Source organism: Penicillium paradoxum (assembly GCF_028828445.1).
Source record: "Penicillium paradoxum strain IBT 22861 chromosome Unknown utg000004l_segment0_segment0, whole genome shotgun sequence".
In the NCBI taxonomy this organism is placed as follows: domain Eukaryota; kingdom Fungi; phylum Ascomycota; class Eurotiomycetes; order Eurotiales; family Aspergillaceae; genus Penicillium; species Penicillium paradoxum.
Window position 1 is genome coordinate 1,798,860 of NW_026643182.1, and position 18,282 is coordinate 1,817,141.

The 18,282-nt window shown below is 48.3% G+C and overlaps 9 protein-coding genes across 9 annotated transcripts; 3 read left to right on the forward strand and 6 right to left on the reverse strand.

Moving 5' to 3' along the window:
* Window positions 1-16: 16 nt before the first annotated feature.
* Window positions 17-1,271, reverse strand: N7457_004410 (uncharacterized protein; the record flags this gene model as incomplete). Its single annotated transcript, XM_057175455.1, has 3 exons — window positions 17-425; window positions 554-1,035; window positions 1,095-1,271. The coding sequence occupies 3 exons, from the start codon at window positions 1,269-1,271 to the stop codon at window positions 17-19; spliced, it is 1,068 nt and encodes a 355-aa protein (XP_057032502.1).
* A 504-nt stretch (window positions 1,272-1,775) lies between these two features.
* On the forward strand, window positions 1,776-3,562 carry N7457_004411 (cytochrome P450; the record flags this gene model as incomplete). The annotated part of the gene is made up of 6 exons (XM_057175456.1): window positions 1,776-2,001; window positions 2,054-2,139; window positions 2,196-2,957; window positions 3,013-3,114; window positions 3,181-3,309; window positions 3,371-3,562. 6 exons carry the CDS (start codon window positions 1,776-1,778, stop codon window positions 3,560-3,562), a joined length of 1,497 nt encoding a protein of 498 aa, XP_057032503.1.
* A 46-nt stretch (window positions 3,563-3,608) lies between these two features.
* Window positions 3,609-6,933, reverse strand: N7457_004412 (ATPase P-type K/Mg/Cd/Cu/Zn/Na/Ca/Na/H-transporter; the record flags this gene model as incomplete). Its single annotated transcript, XM_057175457.1, has 4 exons — window positions 3,609-3,894; window positions 3,943-4,325; window positions 4,393-6,822; window positions 6,880-6,933. 4 exons carry the CDS (start codon window positions 6,931-6,933, stop codon window positions 3,609-3,611), a joined length of 3,153 nt encoding a protein of 1,050 aa, XP_057032504.1.
* Window positions 6,934-7,249: 316 nt separating this feature from the next.
* Window positions 7,250-8,635, reverse strand: N7457_004413 (uncharacterized protein; the record flags this gene model as incomplete). The annotated part of the gene is made up of 1 exon (XM_057175458.1): window positions 7,250-8,635. The coding sequence occupies one exon, from the start codon at window positions 8,633-8,635 to the stop codon at window positions 7,250-7,252; it is 1,386 nt and encodes a 461-aa protein (XP_057032505.1).
* An 869-nt stretch (window positions 8,636-9,504) lies between these two features.
* On the forward strand, window positions 9,505-10,769 carry N7457_004414 (uncharacterized protein; the record flags this gene model as incomplete). The annotated part of the gene is made up of 4 exons (XM_057175459.1): window positions 9,505-9,753; window positions 9,810-9,893; window positions 9,944-10,677; window positions 10,733-10,769. 4 exons carry the CDS (start codon window positions 9,505-9,507, stop codon window positions 10,767-10,769), a joined length of 1,104 nt encoding a protein of 367 aa, XP_057032506.1.
* Window positions 10,770-10,903: 134 nt separating this feature from the next.
* Window positions 10,904-12,259, reverse strand: N7457_004415 (uncharacterized protein; the record flags this gene model as incomplete). The annotated part of the gene is made up of 4 exons (XM_057175460.1): window positions 10,904-10,976; window positions 11,046-11,821; window positions 11,889-11,972; window positions 12,029-12,259. The coding sequence occupies 4 exons, from the start codon at window positions 12,257-12,259 to the stop codon at window positions 10,904-10,906; spliced, it is 1,164 nt and encodes a 387-aa protein (XP_057032507.1).
* Window positions 12,260-12,579: 320 nt separating this feature from the next.
* N7457_004416 (uncharacterized protein) lies at window positions 12,580-14,065 on the forward strand (the record flags this gene model as incomplete). Its single annotated transcript, XM_057175461.1, has 4 exons — window positions 12,580-13,032; window positions 13,093-13,176; window positions 13,233-13,951; window positions 14,002-14,065. 4 exons carry the CDS (start codon window positions 12,580-12,582, stop codon window positions 14,063-14,065), a joined length of 1,320 nt encoding a protein of 439 aa, XP_057032508.1.
* Window positions 14,066-15,179: 1,114 nt separating this feature from the next.
* N7457_004417 (uncharacterized protein) lies at window positions 15,180-15,431 on the reverse strand (the record flags this gene model as incomplete). Its single annotated transcript, XM_057175462.1, has 1 exon — window positions 15,180-15,431. The coding sequence occupies one exon, from the start codon at window positions 15,429-15,431 to the stop codon at window positions 15,180-15,182; it is 252 nt and encodes an 83-aa protein (XP_057032509.1).
* Window positions 15,432-16,792: 1,361 nt separating this feature from the next.
* On the reverse strand, window positions 16,793-18,267 carry N7457_004418 (uncharacterized protein; the record flags this gene model as incomplete). Its single annotated transcript, XM_057175463.1, has 3 exons — window positions 16,793-16,962; window positions 17,029-17,907; window positions 17,958-18,267. 3 exons carry the CDS (start codon window positions 18,265-18,267, stop codon window positions 16,793-16,795), a joined length of 1,359 nt encoding a protein of 452 aa, XP_057032510.1.
* Between the last annotated feature and the right edge of the window lie 15 nt (window positions 18,268-18,282).

Consider the following 18,282-nt stretch of genomic DNA (forward strand, 5'->3'; position numbering starts at 1 on the left):
CTGTTTTTATTGGCGTCTAAATGAATCGTGGCCTGTCATAATCCACGTGAACCGTGTCGATAATTCGAATTTCATGCATATCCTTGGTGTCCCAAAGTGCCTCCTGACTTGGATTTCGTTCAGGGTCGACTTCAGCTGTCGTCTTTGTCGCATAAACATGAGAACCCTCGAATACTCGTCGCTTTGCTGGCCAAGGAATCGATCGAAGACCAATGGATACCGTATCATTTGAGTCATCCTGGTCTTTCGTCGAGCGGTTCTGCTCTAAGATTCCGAATAAAGTGCGCAACGCCGGAATAGAAAGAGCAATGATGGCGGTACTGATTTCTGTGCAAGACCATGCCATCACAACAGAGAAGTACCACGTTGCATCTTCCGGATTTTGAAGGGCGACAATCATGGATACCATTCGAAGAATGGATGTTCTGTCTTGTGAGTTAGGAATGAATCATCGAGGATATGAAAACTACTTACATAACCGCACTAGGCAATAGACCCATATTAGCAACTGAGCTCCGACGACGTCGAATACGAGAATCGGGGAACAACTTACAAAATACCCATGCAAAGTACAACCGCCAGCGCTATCCTTATTGCTAGCTTTGCTTGCAGCGAAAAAATAATCCTCATTGGCAACAGCAATATAAGCAAATCACAAGCGATGGTGAGGCCAGAAGTCGAAATAAATACAGCCTCCGATCCTATGCATTTACCCTCTGCACCACCCCACAGCGCAGCGAGAGGCACACACTGCAGAGCAATGATCAGTGTTTGCGCCACGTACACAGCCGTTACAAACACGAAGGATATACCAAGATAAAGGGTGAATCGCGGCATATTGTTGAGACGAGCATAGAAGGCAAGACCTGAGATCCGGCACAGCCAAAGATTGAACATATAAACGAGTTGAGCCCCGACGAGCCACTTGTACATATGGACCAACGTGTCTGGGGTCTTCATCAATGCCGCGAGATGTCGACCAGAGCCATATTGGATGACCATCGACGATAGGCCCAAGACTATCCAACTGACCAACTAGAGACATGTCAACTTGATGTCAGAGATCGCAAATACCGGGTTGCTAGGTATATTACCTGCGCAAGCACAATTGCAACATCATCCCGTCCTAGTTCATGAATCAAATAACCTCGAGCATATAGACGAACGCACACAACAATGAACGAGAGAACTGTGACAGTGACCATGCCGATGATCGCCGGCTGGCGACGATCCTCCGCCAGAAAGGCCGCTGGATATGTGGGTGGCGACATCATAACTGTGCCTTGAACAAGATTCAGAGACCTCACTGCATCTCCAAGATGGCGAAATCCGCGAGATCAGCTGCGATGAACCGGATCCCAGGTCACCTCGGCAAACCATTAGCGTGATCCCCTCCTTCATCTACGATCCCTGTTGCTTAGCACCAAGCTAACAGTAGCTAACCGTTTAGCTCTGGGACAATAACACCATCCCCAATCTGTGCTAGCAGTTAATATCCACGTCCGTTCTGATAAGTCTGTCAATGCGCGGCCCCACCAAAGACCCGGCCGGAACAATGCTCACGCATGCCGCTTTCACGATTGCGGTTTAGATGCAAAGCGCCAGACGAAACGGTGGTTTCAGGAGAAGTCGCGGACAAACTGCTTTTATGAAAAGTCCGTGGGTCGCTTTAAGCCAGATCCAATTCCAATCCCCAAATCCCTCTGGGTATAACTTCAGTTTCGCATTTCCAGAGCATGCCAACCCACTGTGTACACTAGATATCGCTAATCGCAATGGTCTCTTTACTTGCATATATCTCAGGGCCCTTGGTCACCCTGTGTAAGCTATGGCTTCTGGCGATTGTCGGCTTCCTTGTGCGAGCGGTGATTCGCAGATATTGGACCCCCATCAGTGATATACCAGGCCCCTTTGTGGCTTCATTTTCCACATTGTGGAAGGTTTACCATTTATGGAAAGGACATGGCGAGGAAGAGATGATCAAATTGCACAAGAAACACGGTGGGTTTATCTCTCAGTCTTTGTACTGTTCTGTGACTAACAAGCGCAATAGGCTACTTCGTTCGCATTGCGGAAAATGAAGTCAGCGTCTCTCACCCGGACGCAGTGAAGCAGCTTCTACACGCAAACATTGCGAAGGTATGCAGCAATTCTAGAGATCGAATTACACCCTAGTCTTAACGATTCTCCAAAAGGGTTCATGGTACTCCATCTTCAGTCTACCAGACTTTCACTATGTGAACCAGATGTCCGAACTGGACCCAAAACGGCACATCGAGAAGTCACGCAATGTAGCAGCCGGCTTTGAACTATCAAACATCATCAAATCCGAGCCACATGTGGACGCAATCCTGCAATGCCTCGAGGACCGATTCGACGAATTAAGCAAGCAGAACGGAACAGTGCCGCTCGACGACTGGTTCAGCTTCTTTGCCTTCGATGTTTTGGGCGAAGTCACATTTTCCAAGTCATTCGGCTTCGTAAAAACAGGCACAGATATCAGAAATGCAGTGGCAAACACAAAAGCCCTCGCATTGTACATCGCAGTCATGGGTCATTATACCTGGCTGCACAATCTGACGTTGGGGAATCCGCTACTCAGCCGGATTGGGATTCAGCCTTCTTCGCATATCTTCGATACCTGTCTTGCGGCCATTGATGCCCGAAAGAAGAATCCTGAAGTCAGAAATGATATGATGCAGCGCTGGTTGGATGTTCGCGCTAAGTATCCCGATCGCATGGCCGAGAATGAGATCTTTGCGGCGGCTGTTGCGAATATCGGGGCTGGAGCTGAGACCGTTGGTGCTGCGGCTCAGGCATTTGTTTATTTCCTGCTGCGAAATCCTCAGTATTTGCGGCGACTGCGCGAGGAGATTGATGCTGCTCAAAGTCGAGGTGAACTCTCGCGTATAGTTCAGTATAACGAAGCGCAGAAGTTACCGTTCCTCCAAGCTTGTGTGAGTAGTCACTCACTATTTGATTAGATTTACTTAGACTGACATTTCCAAATAGCTGAAAGAGGCGTACCGTTTCCATTCCGCTGTTGTTGGTGGTCTTCCCCGAGTGGTGCCTCAAGGCGGAATGACCATCGCCGGCCGATATTTCCCCGAAGGAGTAAGAATGATCACAGTGGCTCTATGCCGATTGCTAGTTGGATTGATGCTGATTTCTCTGCTTTAGGTTGTTCTCAGCATAAATACATGGGTCTTCCATCGTAGCCCAGAGATCTTTGGCGAGGATTGCAACAGCTTCAATCCAGATCGCTGGCTTCAAAGCGATACCAGCAAGATTGACTCGTTTTTGATCCATGTATGCACTCAATGCCAGTAATTACTCTTTTTCACAAAACCAACTAACACTTTTATTACAGTGGGGGGCTGGCTACAACCAATGTCCCGGTCGCAATCTCGCCCAATTCGAAATGCTCAAGTTGATGGCAACTCTTATCAGAGACTACGATATTGAGCAGGTAGATCCTGAAAAGGAATGGGTATTCAAAAGCCAGTTTACATGTGTTCCGTCTGGATGGCCGTGCAAGATTCGAAGACGCTCGTGCGATTAGGCGAACAACAAAACAAAATATGACAAAGATATGAAAGATTAGAAAATCATCGACGACGCAATCGCTGCCATATTCTTTCCATGCCGGCCATTGGTTTCTCAATAATGATTGTGGGTATTCCTTGCAACAGGAAGCCAATGGGAATCGAAATTGCACCGAGAACAACGGAATAAGCCCATTGATCGCCGGTCAATTTTGTGATTGAGAACGCTCGCCCGCCGACAAACATGATCAGTATTTGAGCCCCCATCATGATGCAGGTGATCGCAATAAAGAGCCAATTGTGATGTATTCCTTCGAGAAGGTTGAAAGATCGCTCGATTTGTCGGTTGCTGCAAGAAGGTTAACAAGGCAAATAAATGAGGGTGATTCTCACGTACTTGTACATATTGAATATTTGCATCCACACGTAAGTGTTGAATACAGCAGTCTGCAGCTGTGATGTCTCAACAGCAGTTTTATAGGAAAAGATTGAAGAGCCTGCAAAGTACAGAATGAGTGTGACGGCCATCTGATATAAAGACTGGCCGATTATCATCTTCCACATGATCGGAGTAATCAAGGGTGTAGATACGGGCTCGGGTTTGCGGTCAAGGATACGTCGAGAAGGAGGGTCGGTTGCTAGTGCCAGAGCTGCTAGGGTATCTTGAAATAGGTTCACCCACATGAGCTGTACTGGGGTCAGAACCGATTCCTGTGATGAATTGGCCACCGCTGACACAAATGCAAGGCCAACAGAAGTAAAAGTAATGGTAATTTGGAACTAGAGAATCAATGTTAGCTCTAACGGTCATAAAGGGGTGATATCGTTGATAAGCCCTCAGTCCTACCTGCAAGAACTTCTTCACAGCATCACTGACTGCCCTTCCCCACATAATAGCCTTGACAATTGAAGAGAATGTATCATCCATTAGAACGATTGAGGATGCCTCCCGAGCAATCTCAGTGCCAGAGATTCCCATCGAGAATCCGATGTCAGCAGCTGCAAGGGCAGGAGCATCGTTGGTGCCATCTCCAGTGACAGCAACGACTCTACCGAGATCCTTCAGGCACTGAACCAGAATTCGCTTATCATCTGGACGAGATCGAGCTAAAACCTTGAGGCGTGGGGCCAGCTCCTTCTGCTGGGATTCGCTTAGCCCGCGAAATGCACCACCCTCCATTACAATATCATCTGGCCCGCGAATTATTCCGCATTCTTCTGCAATGGCTCTTGCTGTAATAAGGTTGTCACCAGTAACCATTCGTACAGTAAGGCCCGCATTGTGACTGGTTTCTACAGCATCCCGTGCATCGGCTCGGAGAGGGTCTTGTATACCCAGAACACCTTGGAATGTGAGATCTTTCGCAACCTCTTCGAAATTGACGACCTCGCCCTCACCCATGAAGGGTAGATTTTCGAAATCACGGAAGCAAATGGCAATCGTGCGCAAAGATCTCGAGGCATACTGGGAAATTGTCTGACGTATCTTTTCCACACCTTCGTCCGTGAGTGGTGCAGTTTCGATTCCTTGCATTGGCTGCGCAATTGTCGTGACACATTTCGCGAGAAGAATCTCAGGGGCCCCTTTAATATATGCTCGATAGGAACCGGTGGTAAGCTTTGAAATTGAAATCATGTATTTTCGCGAAGCATCAAAAGGTAAAAGATCCACGATTTTTGCATTGGCCCGCTCGTAGTCAAGTTGACCCAAATTTAGATAGTCCCGAGAGAATCTCAATAAAGCAGCCTCCGTTTGGGACCCAAGGAACTGCCGATCCTCCCCATGTTCACTTTCGATTGCAGTCGAGTTTAGGACAATGGCTTGCTTCAAAAGGGCACTTGATTGCTTTGAGAGCTTGCTCATACATTTCGCCACAGAGGGTTCTTCACCCGAAGTTTCTGAAATGCTAGCTTGATCGGTAAATTGCAAGGTACCACTGAAGAAACCCGACACGACAGTCATCTCGTTTTGCGTTAATGTCCCGGTCTTGTCTGAGCAGATATCCGTAGCTTGGCCCATCGTCTCACATGCTCTGAGTTGTCGAACCAAGTTATTATCTCTCATCATTCGGGTAGTTGCAAAGGACAATGCAAGTGTAACTGCCAAGGGGAGTCCCTCGGGAACAGCGATCACAACAACAGTCAGGGCTAGAATGAAGACATCCAAAAATGATTGTCCCTTGTCTGAAGCAGAATCGTTCCTGTACCGGAGCCCAACACAGAACTGAATGAACAAGATCAAGAAGAGCACAAGAGCCGCAAATGCACCGAACCTGGCGATGTTCTTTGCAAGATTGCTAAGTCTTATTTGAAGCGGGGTAAATCCTATATCGGTGTCGAGGGAAAGGAGAATCTTTCCGTAGCTTGATTTTGAACCCGTAGCCAGGACAAGATAGAAACCCACGCCTTCCACAACCTTGGTATGAGACAGGATGAAGGGATCCGCCGCCTGTTGAGAGTCGCTCTGGTTTGTCTCAATAGGGGTTTTATCGACTGGATCAGACTCGCCAGTTGCTGAAGACTCGTCCAATTTAATCTGATGACCCCTTATTAGAACCCCATCTGCAGGCACAATATCCCCAGGACTGATGTGGATCATATCCCCGACCACAACGTCCGAGATCGGGATTTCGTGAGTCTTTCCGGAGCGAAGGGCCCAGACATCGCGAGCTTGTTGCTTTTTGTTGAGTTTTCGAAACTTGCATTCCTTTTGGTAATCATTCGCGGCACCGGCGAGAGTAATGACGACGATGGCGACGAGGATCGAAACACCTTCCACCCATTCGACGGGCGGATTGTCGGCAGAATGCTTGGTCCCGAATGTCTGGTACAGACCCAAAGCGAGTGAGATGATAGCAGCTGCAGTTAAAAGGAAGAGGACGGGATCGTTATAAGCTGCCCACATCAACGACAAGAAGCTCGGGGATGGTGTCGTGGGTAGGCGATTGTCCCCGAAGACTCTCCTCCTGTCAACAAATGCATCTCGATGGAGATCCACCAATACAACAGGTCCAGAGAGAGTGGCCTTCTCCGTGAGCTTAGTACCTGTGATGCTTGCGGCAACATTCCCATGAACATCCAGGTACGTCTCGTCCAGGCTTAGACCAGATTGGACATCGGTGCGTAGTGCTTCCTCTAGACCCCGTACGCCACCAAAGGCTTGGAGTGCCTGGATGTCTTTGGATTGAGCAATATCCCCAAGCACGTTAGGGTCGAGAGAAAAAGTGCATGGAGTCAATTCCGTGGATTGTTCGGTCGTACGTTTTGATCGGAGGATCTACGTATCGTCAATAAGATGCGCTCGTTCGACCGAATCACAAATTCGTAAGCTTACCGTTCGAAAGAGACCAGAGGACAGACGAGCCCTCCCAGCTCTCAAAGTTGACATCCTTGCATGAAGAAGGTATCGGGGAAATGAGAGAAACCTGGAAGGAATGGGGGTGCACACATCGCCTGTTCTCGGGAAATACAGATACGGTAAGATACAGAGCTTGGAAATACGTGTAACGCAAGTGGGTTAAGGTTGTGGAGATAGGAGAAACTGCCCAGGTGGGTTTGGATCCTGTGGCAACCTTCTCGGAGTCCCGTGTCCCTCGATATAAAATGTCAACATTTGAAGTACCTACGTAGATTCTAACCTTACACGCTATCATTGCGCGGAAACACTCGACAACGCCTCTCCAATATTGAGACCTAGAAATAGTCTAATACAATGTCTGTTGTGCATTCTGATTTGCTGCCTCTACCCGCGCTACTTTCGTCAGCTCCTCCAGAGCCGCCACGGTCTCTGGATGCTCCTTCCCAAATATCTCTTCCCTGCGCGCATATAGCGTCTCCGCTATTTCCCCGGCAGCATCCCACTTGCTCTGCGACTGGTATATGAAGCTTAGATTGGCCATTGCGCAGAGCGTGTGCGGATGATCTTTGCCGAGTGTTGCTTCCATCAAACGAAGAGACCGGGAAGCCAATCTCTCCGCATCTGTTGATTGCCTGTTCATCTGATATGTGACGGCGAGATCCGCCATGGCGACCAGCGTATGGGGATGATGCTCCCCTAGCACCTCTTTCATCACTGTCGTTGCCTTCTCCCCGAGATTCTTCGCTTCTTCGAGTCGGCCTTGATTGCGATAAGTTGAAGCTAGATTGCTTATGGACATGAGCGTTTGCGGGTGTGCCTCGCCGAGTCCGCTCTCACTGCCAGTCACGACTTCCTTCTCAAGCCGTTCGGCATCGGAAAATCGACCTTGTTCACGGTATGTAGATGCAAGATTGGCCATAGCGATGAGTGTGAATGGACTATGTGGTCCATTAATATCTCGACTAGCGGCCAGGACCTCCAGCTCCAGCTTCTCAGCGGAATCCAACTTACCCTGATCCCTGTATGCTGATGCGAGACTGAGTTTCCAATTTAAAAGCGAGGAGTTCGTACGAGGTAATTCCTTTTCTCCAAGATCAACTAGTTGTTTCGTGATCGACTCGGCTTTCTCATGCCAACCAAGATTGGAATATGAGAGAGCCAAATTTGACATCGAACCCAAGGTAGACGCATGCCTGGGGCCTATGGTCTTCTTCTTCATCTCCAAGATCCGCACATCGAGCTTGAGCGCATCATGCCAAAGGCCCTGACTGCGATACACAGAAGCAAGGTTTGTCATCGAAGTCAACGTCTGGGGATGGGTCTCGCCAAGAATATTCCGTCTCAACTCGACGACTCGGGAAGCGAGAGCCGCAGCTTGGGTTAGTTGCCCACGGCCCAAATAGGCCGATGCGAGATTGTTCATCGCGGTCAAGGTCATCGAGTCTCGCTCGCCTTTCAGGTTCTCGCAGGATACCATCACCAAGATCCCGAGATCTACAGCCACGATCCACAGCTTAGCCTGCAAGCATCTTCTCATACATGTGGATAGTTCTTCGAGAATTATTGCCGTTGGATCGCGGTCGGTGTCGGTCGCAGAAGCACGCTTCCCCGCTGTCGTCATCGCAGCCTCCAGTTCGGTCGCTTCTTTCGTCCGGTGTCGGCCATGATATGTCGTAATGAGTTCAGTGACCTCCCTCTGAAGCGATTCGACCGAGGGAGGGTGTTTGTCCATAAGTCACAGACAGGGCAAGATGGGTTGATCCAATTACGGGCCAATGTCGTTATGAGGTGTCCGAGTGGGATGATCCGATAAGGAGGATCCTATCGCTTATGCGCGTTGGAGGACCTTCAGATCGCCGATAGATGAATTGATGTAGTTGATTTGGTTACTTCAATCAAGTCACGGTAAGCGTTGAACGATGGATATGCGGCTCCTTCAGAGATGATAGGAGATAATAGTCGTGGGCTGTGAACGCATTGCCAAGGAGGAGGGGGAACAAGAACAAGAACACGACTCCAGCATTTGTGATTGATGACAATACCAGCAAGGCTTACTAGTGTCGGTGTTCCCCCTGTAACGATTGTGGAATAATATGCCGATCCTCCAGTAGCGTGATACCTCGGATATTTATAGAGAGAACTGCGTATCAAATGCCTCATAAGGCTGAAACATACCGAAAATGCTGTTGCCTGAACGTATTAAAACTCGGGTAAATACCGGCTCAGCCCTATCGCGCCTTCCGTATTCAGTGGAGTCGAGGCCGTTCGAACCGTTTCGCGCTGGTAATAGGGCTGTACTATGTAACTTTGGATGAGCTTTAATTGGGAAAGTTACCGTATTTAACGTAGGACAGTCTGTAACATTGGGAACACAACTGACCGTCGTCTGATTTTGGTTTCCCGATCCCTGGTCGCATTGCACTTAAGCTTCAACATAGCCACGGATCCAATTTGACTGTTTCCATCTGTACCATGCTCTCTCGCCGTGACATGCCCAGGCAACCAGAGCCCTGTGGACCAGAGCTAAGTCCCCGTCAAGTTCAACAGCAACCTCGAGATGCAGATATAGATCCTTGGAATCGCTTTCACGGATTCTTCAATATGCCTGCGCAAGGAGGACTGAATACAATGAATACCAGACATGGATGGATGGTGATGGTGCTTCTGCCTCTGGCCGGTGTTGCCAAGATATTCAATTGGCATTCGACGATAGTTCTCGTGGTGAACATCAGCGCCATTATATCCTTATCTGAGATGATCTCGATCTCGTCCGAAGAACTCGCCGCACATCTCGGAGAGCTACAAGGCGCCTTGCTCAGTGCCACCTTCGGAAACACCGTAGAGCTTACGGTGTGTTTCAACAATGCCCTGGAACTACAAGACAACACTATGCTAACTCAGCACAGGCGGGAGTTCTGGCTCTAGTCCATGGCGAGATATCATTTGCGCAGTCTGTCATGGTCGGCAGTATCCTATCGGATATTCTGCTTGTAAGTGCTCCAAAGACTGGCGACTCTATCAAACTGACAACCGGGTCTAGGTATTCGGCTGCTGCCTCGTCACCGCTTCGTACAATAGGGATATTCTGGAATTCAATACTGCGCTGGCAAAAACGTTGTCCTCCTTGATGATGATTACATCCGTGACCATGCTTCTACCAACCGCTCTGTACTCAACTTTCCCAGTCTCCGAGATCGACGACAAAGTGCTGGTATTCTCGCGAGGGACTTCACTAGTCCTTCTCCTCCTCTATGGAGGCTACCTCTACTTCTACCTCGGGACACACAAGCATCTCTTCATTTCAACCGACGTCGAATCTAGTAGCGAGGAAGACGACGAACAATCATCATCGCCGACCAGAATCGCTTCATCAATCATCCGATTAGTCCTAGCCGTTGCCGCCACAGTGTTCTGCACAGAACTCTTGGTTGAGAGTATCGGAGATATGACGCATGCCCTTGGAGTTTCCGATGTCTTCATTGCTATTATCTTTATTCCGATCGCTAGCAACAGCACTGAGGGGGTGCACGTCATTGCCGCATCGCGCACCGGTGACACCGACTCTGCAATTCGAGTTATCATCGATAGTCTGTTGCAAATTGGACTGTTTGTCATACCGTTCTTGGTGATTATCGGCTGGTGTATTGCACAACCGATGACATTGTTCTTCGACTCTTTCCAAACCGTGACTATGTTCTTGGCAATCCTGGTTGTGAATCATCTGCTACGTGATGGGCAATACGCTTACATCCATGGTGCGATGCTGCTTTCTCTGTAAGACTTTCTCAGAAGGACCATGAGTAATAAGTTTACTAATCTATATTCATAGGTACTTGAGTCTAATTGCGGCGTTTTATACGCGGTAGTCTCCATATCTCGGTTGCATTGAGCTTGAAGCAATCTTGACACGGCGCAAGAACCACAAGTATTCTCTTAAAATCCACATGATTCTTGATAACTTAGGCAATTCCTGCAATATGATGTGTGTGAATAGACGAGCCTAAGATCCGAGGTAGATCACATTCGCCGGTACCTCAGGCCGAACAAAAAATGAGGTCGTGATGATACCATACCTAGACAGAAACACCAAAGGTTAATATCAAAGATTACTTGCATCAACCCAAGTAGCGAATGATACTCACGTTCCAATCAACATCAACCCTTCGAAGTAATTACTTCGCCCATCAGAAATGAGATAAGTCATAATAACCACGCTAAGCAAAAGTATCGTAGCCTCAAATCCGTCAAACCGGAGGGTAAGAGGCTGATCAAAAGCCCACCCGATTAGAATCAGCAACGGGGTAATGAGCATTGTCACTCGTAACACGGTATTGATGACTGCTCTGATTCCAAGCTCAACCTGATTGTGGGACCGGCACCCAACAACAATTGAATAATACCTGACCGAGTTTCCAAGCAGAGGAACAAGCGTAACAGCAAGGAAAGACTGGTTCGCTCCTGTGACTGCTGTAAACCCTTTCAGGCTGCTGACAAGGTAATAAGTGCATGCAAGCGTAGACATGGAGGCAAACCCTAGTATCAGCATTGTGAGGCTCTTGCCGATATACAACCGCGGAATTTGGGAATTCGTTGCCTGATCTTGACGCATTTCGAGCCCATCGCGGGTTTGATCTCGTGGACTGAATGGGGTGCTGGCGAACATAGTCGCGTGCGTGCCGAGGCGAAAGACGAGGAAGGTGAGGAGGAGACCAACTAGAATGAGAGCTATCGCGCGTTGCATGAAGAGGATCTGGTCCGCCGGCGTGGCTTTGCCGGATGGGAATATGTCCATTATTGTTGGTAAGGCGAGAAGGATAAAGACAACCATCATGAGGGACGAGAGGACCGTTGTGAGAGTGCGATCGAATCGGAGACGTTTTTGGTCATAGCCTGAGAAGAAGATGCTGCCACCGAGTACCTACATGTGTTGTTGGCTTGTGTTAGCCGCCAGTTCATAACACTGACTGATGATCACATCTATTTACCAGTAGCAAATTGCTTAGAATACTACCAAGTATCACAGACTGCGTGATGTGCGGTTTCTTTTGTATAATCGCATTGGTGCCGACCTGCATAATTGATGGTTAACTTCTGTTCGAATAGAGAGCGAACAGTTAGATATTACCATCAATTCCACCGAGTTTCCAAGTGTTGATTTCAGTAGCTCATTGACTGGCCGACTCGCACCGACACCCAGTGCTTCGACTGATCGGTTGATCCATGATGACAGAGGAACTAGTGCGAGGATGTTGAGAGTGAAAATTACCGCGCTGTTCCACTTCAAAACTCCTGCTATGATACCGAGGACGGGTATTAGCACTAAGAAGAGACCCAGGCGATGCGGGAAGTGGGCCATGACCGTGCCGACAGAATGATCAAGGCAAATTTGAAAAGGAGAGATGTTTGATTGAGGAACATAGTGAAACTTAAACAAACTCCCCCACGTACTTCGCCATGAGGCTCGGTGTATTACCAGCGATACCGTTTACAGAACGATGCTGTAACATTGATACCACACCGAAACAGCCATGTATTTTACCTGCACTCCTTTTAAGTAGAACAGGTCTGCGCAATCCAGTTACACTGTCGGCCTGCGAGACAGTGGAGCAATACATCTTCCCTTCGACACTCGAAGTGAAAAAGTTCTTTGAGTGTCTTCCCTCACTCCTGGCAACCATGAACGACACGTCTCACCCACGATTGCGAAAGCCAACCAAGACTGGCCCTGAAAGTATGTCTGGGTCCTTCAGCACAAACGAGATTGGAGAGCAAGACCCATTGCTCAGAGAAGCCTTCGGGCGTGAAAACAACGGGGAGGAATCTGCGGCGTTGCGTGACACGAACCCATCCAAGCTGAAACGCGTACTGTTCCTAGGCAAGTCTGTTTTACGTGTGTTTAAGACGACTCTGGCATGCAGCTACAGCAATTTGCTTTTGCCCTGTGTGTTTCTTGGGATTATTGCAGGGGGTCAAGGGTGGGGTGATTCGATCTCCTTCGTGTGCAATTTCTTGGCGATTCTCCCTCTTGCTGCATTGTTGTCATTCGCCACGGAGGAACTCGCGAAGAGTGTCGGGCAGACGGTTGGGGGGCTTATCAATGCGACATTTGGAAATGCAGTCGAGATGATCGTGAGTGTTCTACGCTTTGATCCTCTGCTAAGCGAGAGACTGACGCTAGCAACGCCGTAGGTGGGCATTACTGCAGTTAGACAGGGAGAAATTAGCATCGTGCAATCTAGTATGGTGGGCAGTATCTTGTCAGGAAATCTTCTGGTAGGCTTGGCTTTCGGCTCAATGTTATTGGATTTGTTTACTCATTTGAACTCTAGATCCTCGGCGCTTCATTATTCTGCGGCGGCTATGCAAAAGATTCAGTGACTTTCAACGTCGATGTTAGTGGGATATTATCATCCTTGATGGTTGTATCATCTGCCACACTAATCATTCCATCTGTGCTCTATTCAACCATACCATCCAAGTCAGAGGAGGTGGAAGTCAGTGTCCTGACTCTCTCCCGCGCCGCCTCCGTGGTCCTACTCACATTCTACCTGGTCTATCTCTACTTTCAACTGAAGAGTCATTCCGACCTGTTCGTCGATGACGACGCAGGTGAAGAGGAAGAGCGCGCTCTAGGCCCTTGGTCGGCTAGCATCGTTTTGATTTTTGCAACTCTCGGGGTTACCGTCTGCTCTGATCGTCTAGTAGACAGCGTCGACGGGTTTGTGGAGAAATGGCATGTGAGTCGGGCTTTCATTGGGCTGATTGTGGTTCCCATTGTTGGCAATGCGGGAGAGTTCAATACTGTCATTAATTCCTCCATCAAGGGCAATATGGACCTCGCAGTTGGTGTGATCGTGGGGAGCACATTGCAAATTGCTTTGTTTGTAAGCCCCTTCCTGGTAATGTGTGGTTTGGTGATTGGGCAGCCCATGTCCTTGCGCTACAGTCCGTTTGAAACTGTGGTCTTCTTCCTCTCGGTGATAGTGATGGACTGCTTGATCCGAGGAGGGAGATCCAATTACTACGAGGGGTCTTTATTGGTCGGAACGTGAGTGGCTATCAGAAGATTTCGGGTGTCTCAGGTACTAATTCTTCTAGGTATCTCATCATCGCCATTGCATTCTTCGTTCACCCAGATGCCGTCGACGCATCCTTGGTTTAAGATGGTAATGGAGTGGTGATGGATTTTCTGTCGGATGCATCGATACACTTTCGTTTTACGCGATACAATGTGAAACCCAGGGGTGTAACCTCTTGACAAGCAAATTTATGAAACGAGTATATTAGGAGAATGCCATTTTTAGAAAAATCAAATCGGCACGGATCGTCATCGGCGGAACCCACTCGTAGGGCTGAGACTTGGCGCCAACTCCCACTAAACGACCGAGTTGAGGTGGATCGCCAATTTCCACATAAAGTGATTCTCTAATCAATAATTGAGGCAGTACGAAGTACTCCGTACTTTTGGAATGGTTCAATCCTACGCTAGTGATCTCCCAAATCAACTCTCATACTGTTCGTAGCAGAGATATCTAGCGCGTCCAGCCAATATACATAGACAAGAAAAAGACCCATCACACAGATACCTGGGTAAGTTACGGATAACTCGTAATACGTTATGTGATGCAGGAGACTAGTCTGACATAGGTAGCAAGCAGCAAATAGTGCTCATATCCCGTTCCACCATGTACCGGCTAATTGGCCAAGGCAGATCCTAACATCCTTGAGATAATCGAGGGGAAGTTTAGGCAGCAGAATTCACCCAGGAAATTAGACGCCTAATCCACATGCAATTTAAGCCAATCCCCGACATATTGGTTCGAAAATAACAGAATCTGGAGTCTTAAGGGCCTAGCCGCGAGACAAAGTGCGTATGATTATAACTAGAATGATATACCATGAATGCGAAGACAAGTATTAATATAACAACGTGGGCCTTGGTCCAAAGCTGATCCACTCAGCTCTACTCCGTAGATAGCGAATGGCAAGGATTCCCCTGATACTCATTCAGCGGCGTACAGGTCTCAAGAGTTTGAACTGTGTCACAGATACATGTAACAGAAGCGTAATTACCAACCCTTGATTTACATCACAAAGAGGAAGTCAAGTCAAAAAAAAAAATACTAGCTCAAAAATTCTTATACAAACATGAAGAGATAAACATTTGAACAAAATCGAGTGTACGTGTTGCGGGAGCAAAATATTCTGCAACACGCACGTTAGCAAGAATGAACAATTCTCTCCGAGAGCTGCTCCTACCCAACAAAACATATCTACTAAGGCCGCCCATTTCCAAGTCCTTGCTCCATCGCCCCAGGATTCTTAGCATAAACGGGGGCTGGTTGTTGGACTGGGGTATACGGCACCCATTGCTGTATAGGGGGTGGCTGGAAGGGCTTATCCAACTCCTTGTCTTTCTTTTTGCGGTCACGGCGCATTTTGATGAGAAGAACGGTAACGACAATGATGACAATGAGGATAACGATCGGAATGAGGATCGCTTTGAGCAAGAGCTTGAGAAGACCCATGATGAGAGAAGGCGGGATCTTGGGGTAGGTAGCAAAGACTGCTTTAACAGGAAACAATGACCACGAGGAATTCGGGTACACGGAATATAATATCAAGTCATACCTGAGAAAAGGACATACAACTTGAATGGGTGAGTCGGGAGGCCTTTATACCCCGACGTAATGAAAGCCCTGGCTATGTACGACTAGACCATGTCGTACCAACGAGGCGCCCAGTTTCAGGAATCACAGAGAGGATGGCGCAGCGCTAAGCAATGGGATTTCGTTGGTGACCGGGCTGTGGATAGGCTAAAACTGATATGCAGATATAGAGGGAGTGTGTGTGTTGTGATTAGGTGCACGTCGTAAAAAAGAGCCCGATAGCTCCTTCCCCGAAGTATACCAATGTAATAGTTGCGCCTTCCCTTTTTATCTTTATAGTCGATGCTCTGGAATGTTAGCTGGCCTAGAAGCCGTCAATAAAGGGAAGAAGCAGCCTAGAAGCAAAAAAAAATAACAAAAAGTGAGGCAAGTCTAACATACAATGCAAAAATAACAAGGAAAAAAAAAGAGGGGGTCGGCTCCTAGCAGTCCTTTCTCGGTAGAAGACTGCGCGAATCGAATCTGGCACCAGTCCGTTTTATTGGACAGTCCTTTTCGGGACATACCCTTTTAAGGAAGGGTAGGACGTTTAAGCCAGGACAACCACACAGCCACTGGTCGGAGCCGTCGACAGGGAATGAGTTGTCCTTTTACTTAAGGGAACAAGAACAAACATACTTCCCAATCGGGAAGGTAGGCCCATATGTCAGAGCCTCATATCGCCCGGATTCTTACACCAGGCGCTACAAGTGTGATTTATCATGCAGGACTGAAGCTTGGATAGCTATTCAGTCGTTTTACCTCATAGGAAGCTGTATAATTGGATCTTCTCGAGCCGAGATAGATGCTGTGTGACTTTGACCAGCGACCCTGCGTAAGCATTCAGAACGCCCGTGGACACATGGATGCCACCTACATATGTCAGATCAATGCTGCGGCGGCTACAATTACCAATGATTCGAGAATTATCGAAGGGATTCTAAGCAATAAGGCAGAGCACTTAGGATCACGTATCATACGCATCCTGCCGGATTTGAGAGTTTTTCTACACAATCTCTGAAGACAAACCAAAAGATCCAGTTACATTGATATGAAAGTAGTGAGTCGGCCAAGCGGCCCTAGCTAAAGAGACTGAACACCAAGAAGAGCCGAGTTGACCTCAGACCTAGTCCAACAGAACAATTTGAGAAGAGTGTGTTTCTGAGCTTTGAGCATTTGAAAAACCACTCCAGGATCATAGGCCTTTCACAAAAGCAGACCCGTGCCATATGCTGAAGATCCTAAACAGAGACTTGCTCAATAGTATCACGACGCAGGACCTCGGCATCTTCAGGCAACAAGAAACCCGCTTGAATCTGTCGTTCCACAGCTTCTCCCGCCTGTCGTCGATAATTCTCAACTGACTTGTAGAGAGCCCACATTTGGACATCAGTGAAAGGCACTTCACTGCCTGCCAACATTGTCATATGCGTTAATGAACCGACGAGAAATAAAGAAATGGACTGCCACAACTCACCAGTCTGCCAGTGCGGACGTGGCTTAGGAGAAAAGTCAATCAGTCTGGAAGTCGGGACGTCGGTGTGAACAGTGCGGACTCCAGCAAGCGCATTGCCATGTTCATCCCGCTCAATCTCCCAGTTTCTGTTTACTTCAAGTCTGGCACCTCGTGGAGGCGCAGCGCCAGTCTTGATCCACTTATCCATAGCATCGAAGATAGCGTGGAAGACGAAAGAGTTGGTAAAAGTGCTCCACTGGGCAGTTCCGAGGTCAAGGGTTGACAAGCGTTTCCTTTCTGCCACGGAGAGGTATCGAGTCTCGCGATGAGACATGCCGGCAACTTCGTAGAGTCGAAAAGAGTTGGAATCAGGACGGCGATGGGGTAGCTCTTCCACCATTCCATTCGACCAATAGAGTGCCTTTATAGAATTGATTTCAAGCTCACCTATGATCTCAATGATTTTTGATTCGGCCAAGTCTGGGAGTGCTTCGCCGCCCTCAGATTGACATGGCATGAATCCCTCGAAAGGGGCGTATCCATTCGGTAGTCGCAGATGAGGAGCCTCGAGGATGAACTTCCTCGTCAAATCTGCAGTCTGACAAAGACCACACAGCACGACGCGATCTGCCCTGATACCCATCCGACCCGCTCTCACGGCATGCGACGCGGCAGTGAGGATCTCAAGAGACTGCACGGTTGCGGACCACCATCTATCTTTGAAACCCTTGTAATTGTCCCAGAGCCGTTCGGTGGTCTCATAGGCGGGGATTTCGCTGATGAAGTCCTCCAATCTCGGACCTGGGATAAAGTGCATTTGCTTGTACCGCTCAGGATCAACGTTTTTGATCTGATCAATCGCTGCGGGAGCCTGTGAGTCAACTTCCAACCAGGCGTGTCCTTTTTATTCTGTCAGCCCAGACACCACATCAAGCAACGATGTCGCTTACCATTACGCATCAGCCATCGATTGATTAGACGCCAGATTGTTGTCCCGCCCCAAAGGTGGGATGGTTCCTCGATGACAAGACCGGAGAATCTGGCGGGATCTGCAGGGCAACGGAGAAGAAGACGCGTGCAATATGACTGTGTGATGGCGATGCCACTTATCAGGTATTCCCGGGACACATAGTTGTACACAGAGAGCAAATCATTATGACAAAGATCGTGTGTCACAATCTTCGATGCTTCGGTCTCAGGCAGAAAAGTGATCCTCGGCTCAGCGACTCGGACGTGCATTGCGTTCTCGTCAGCCGACATCTTGGCCAGGATGAT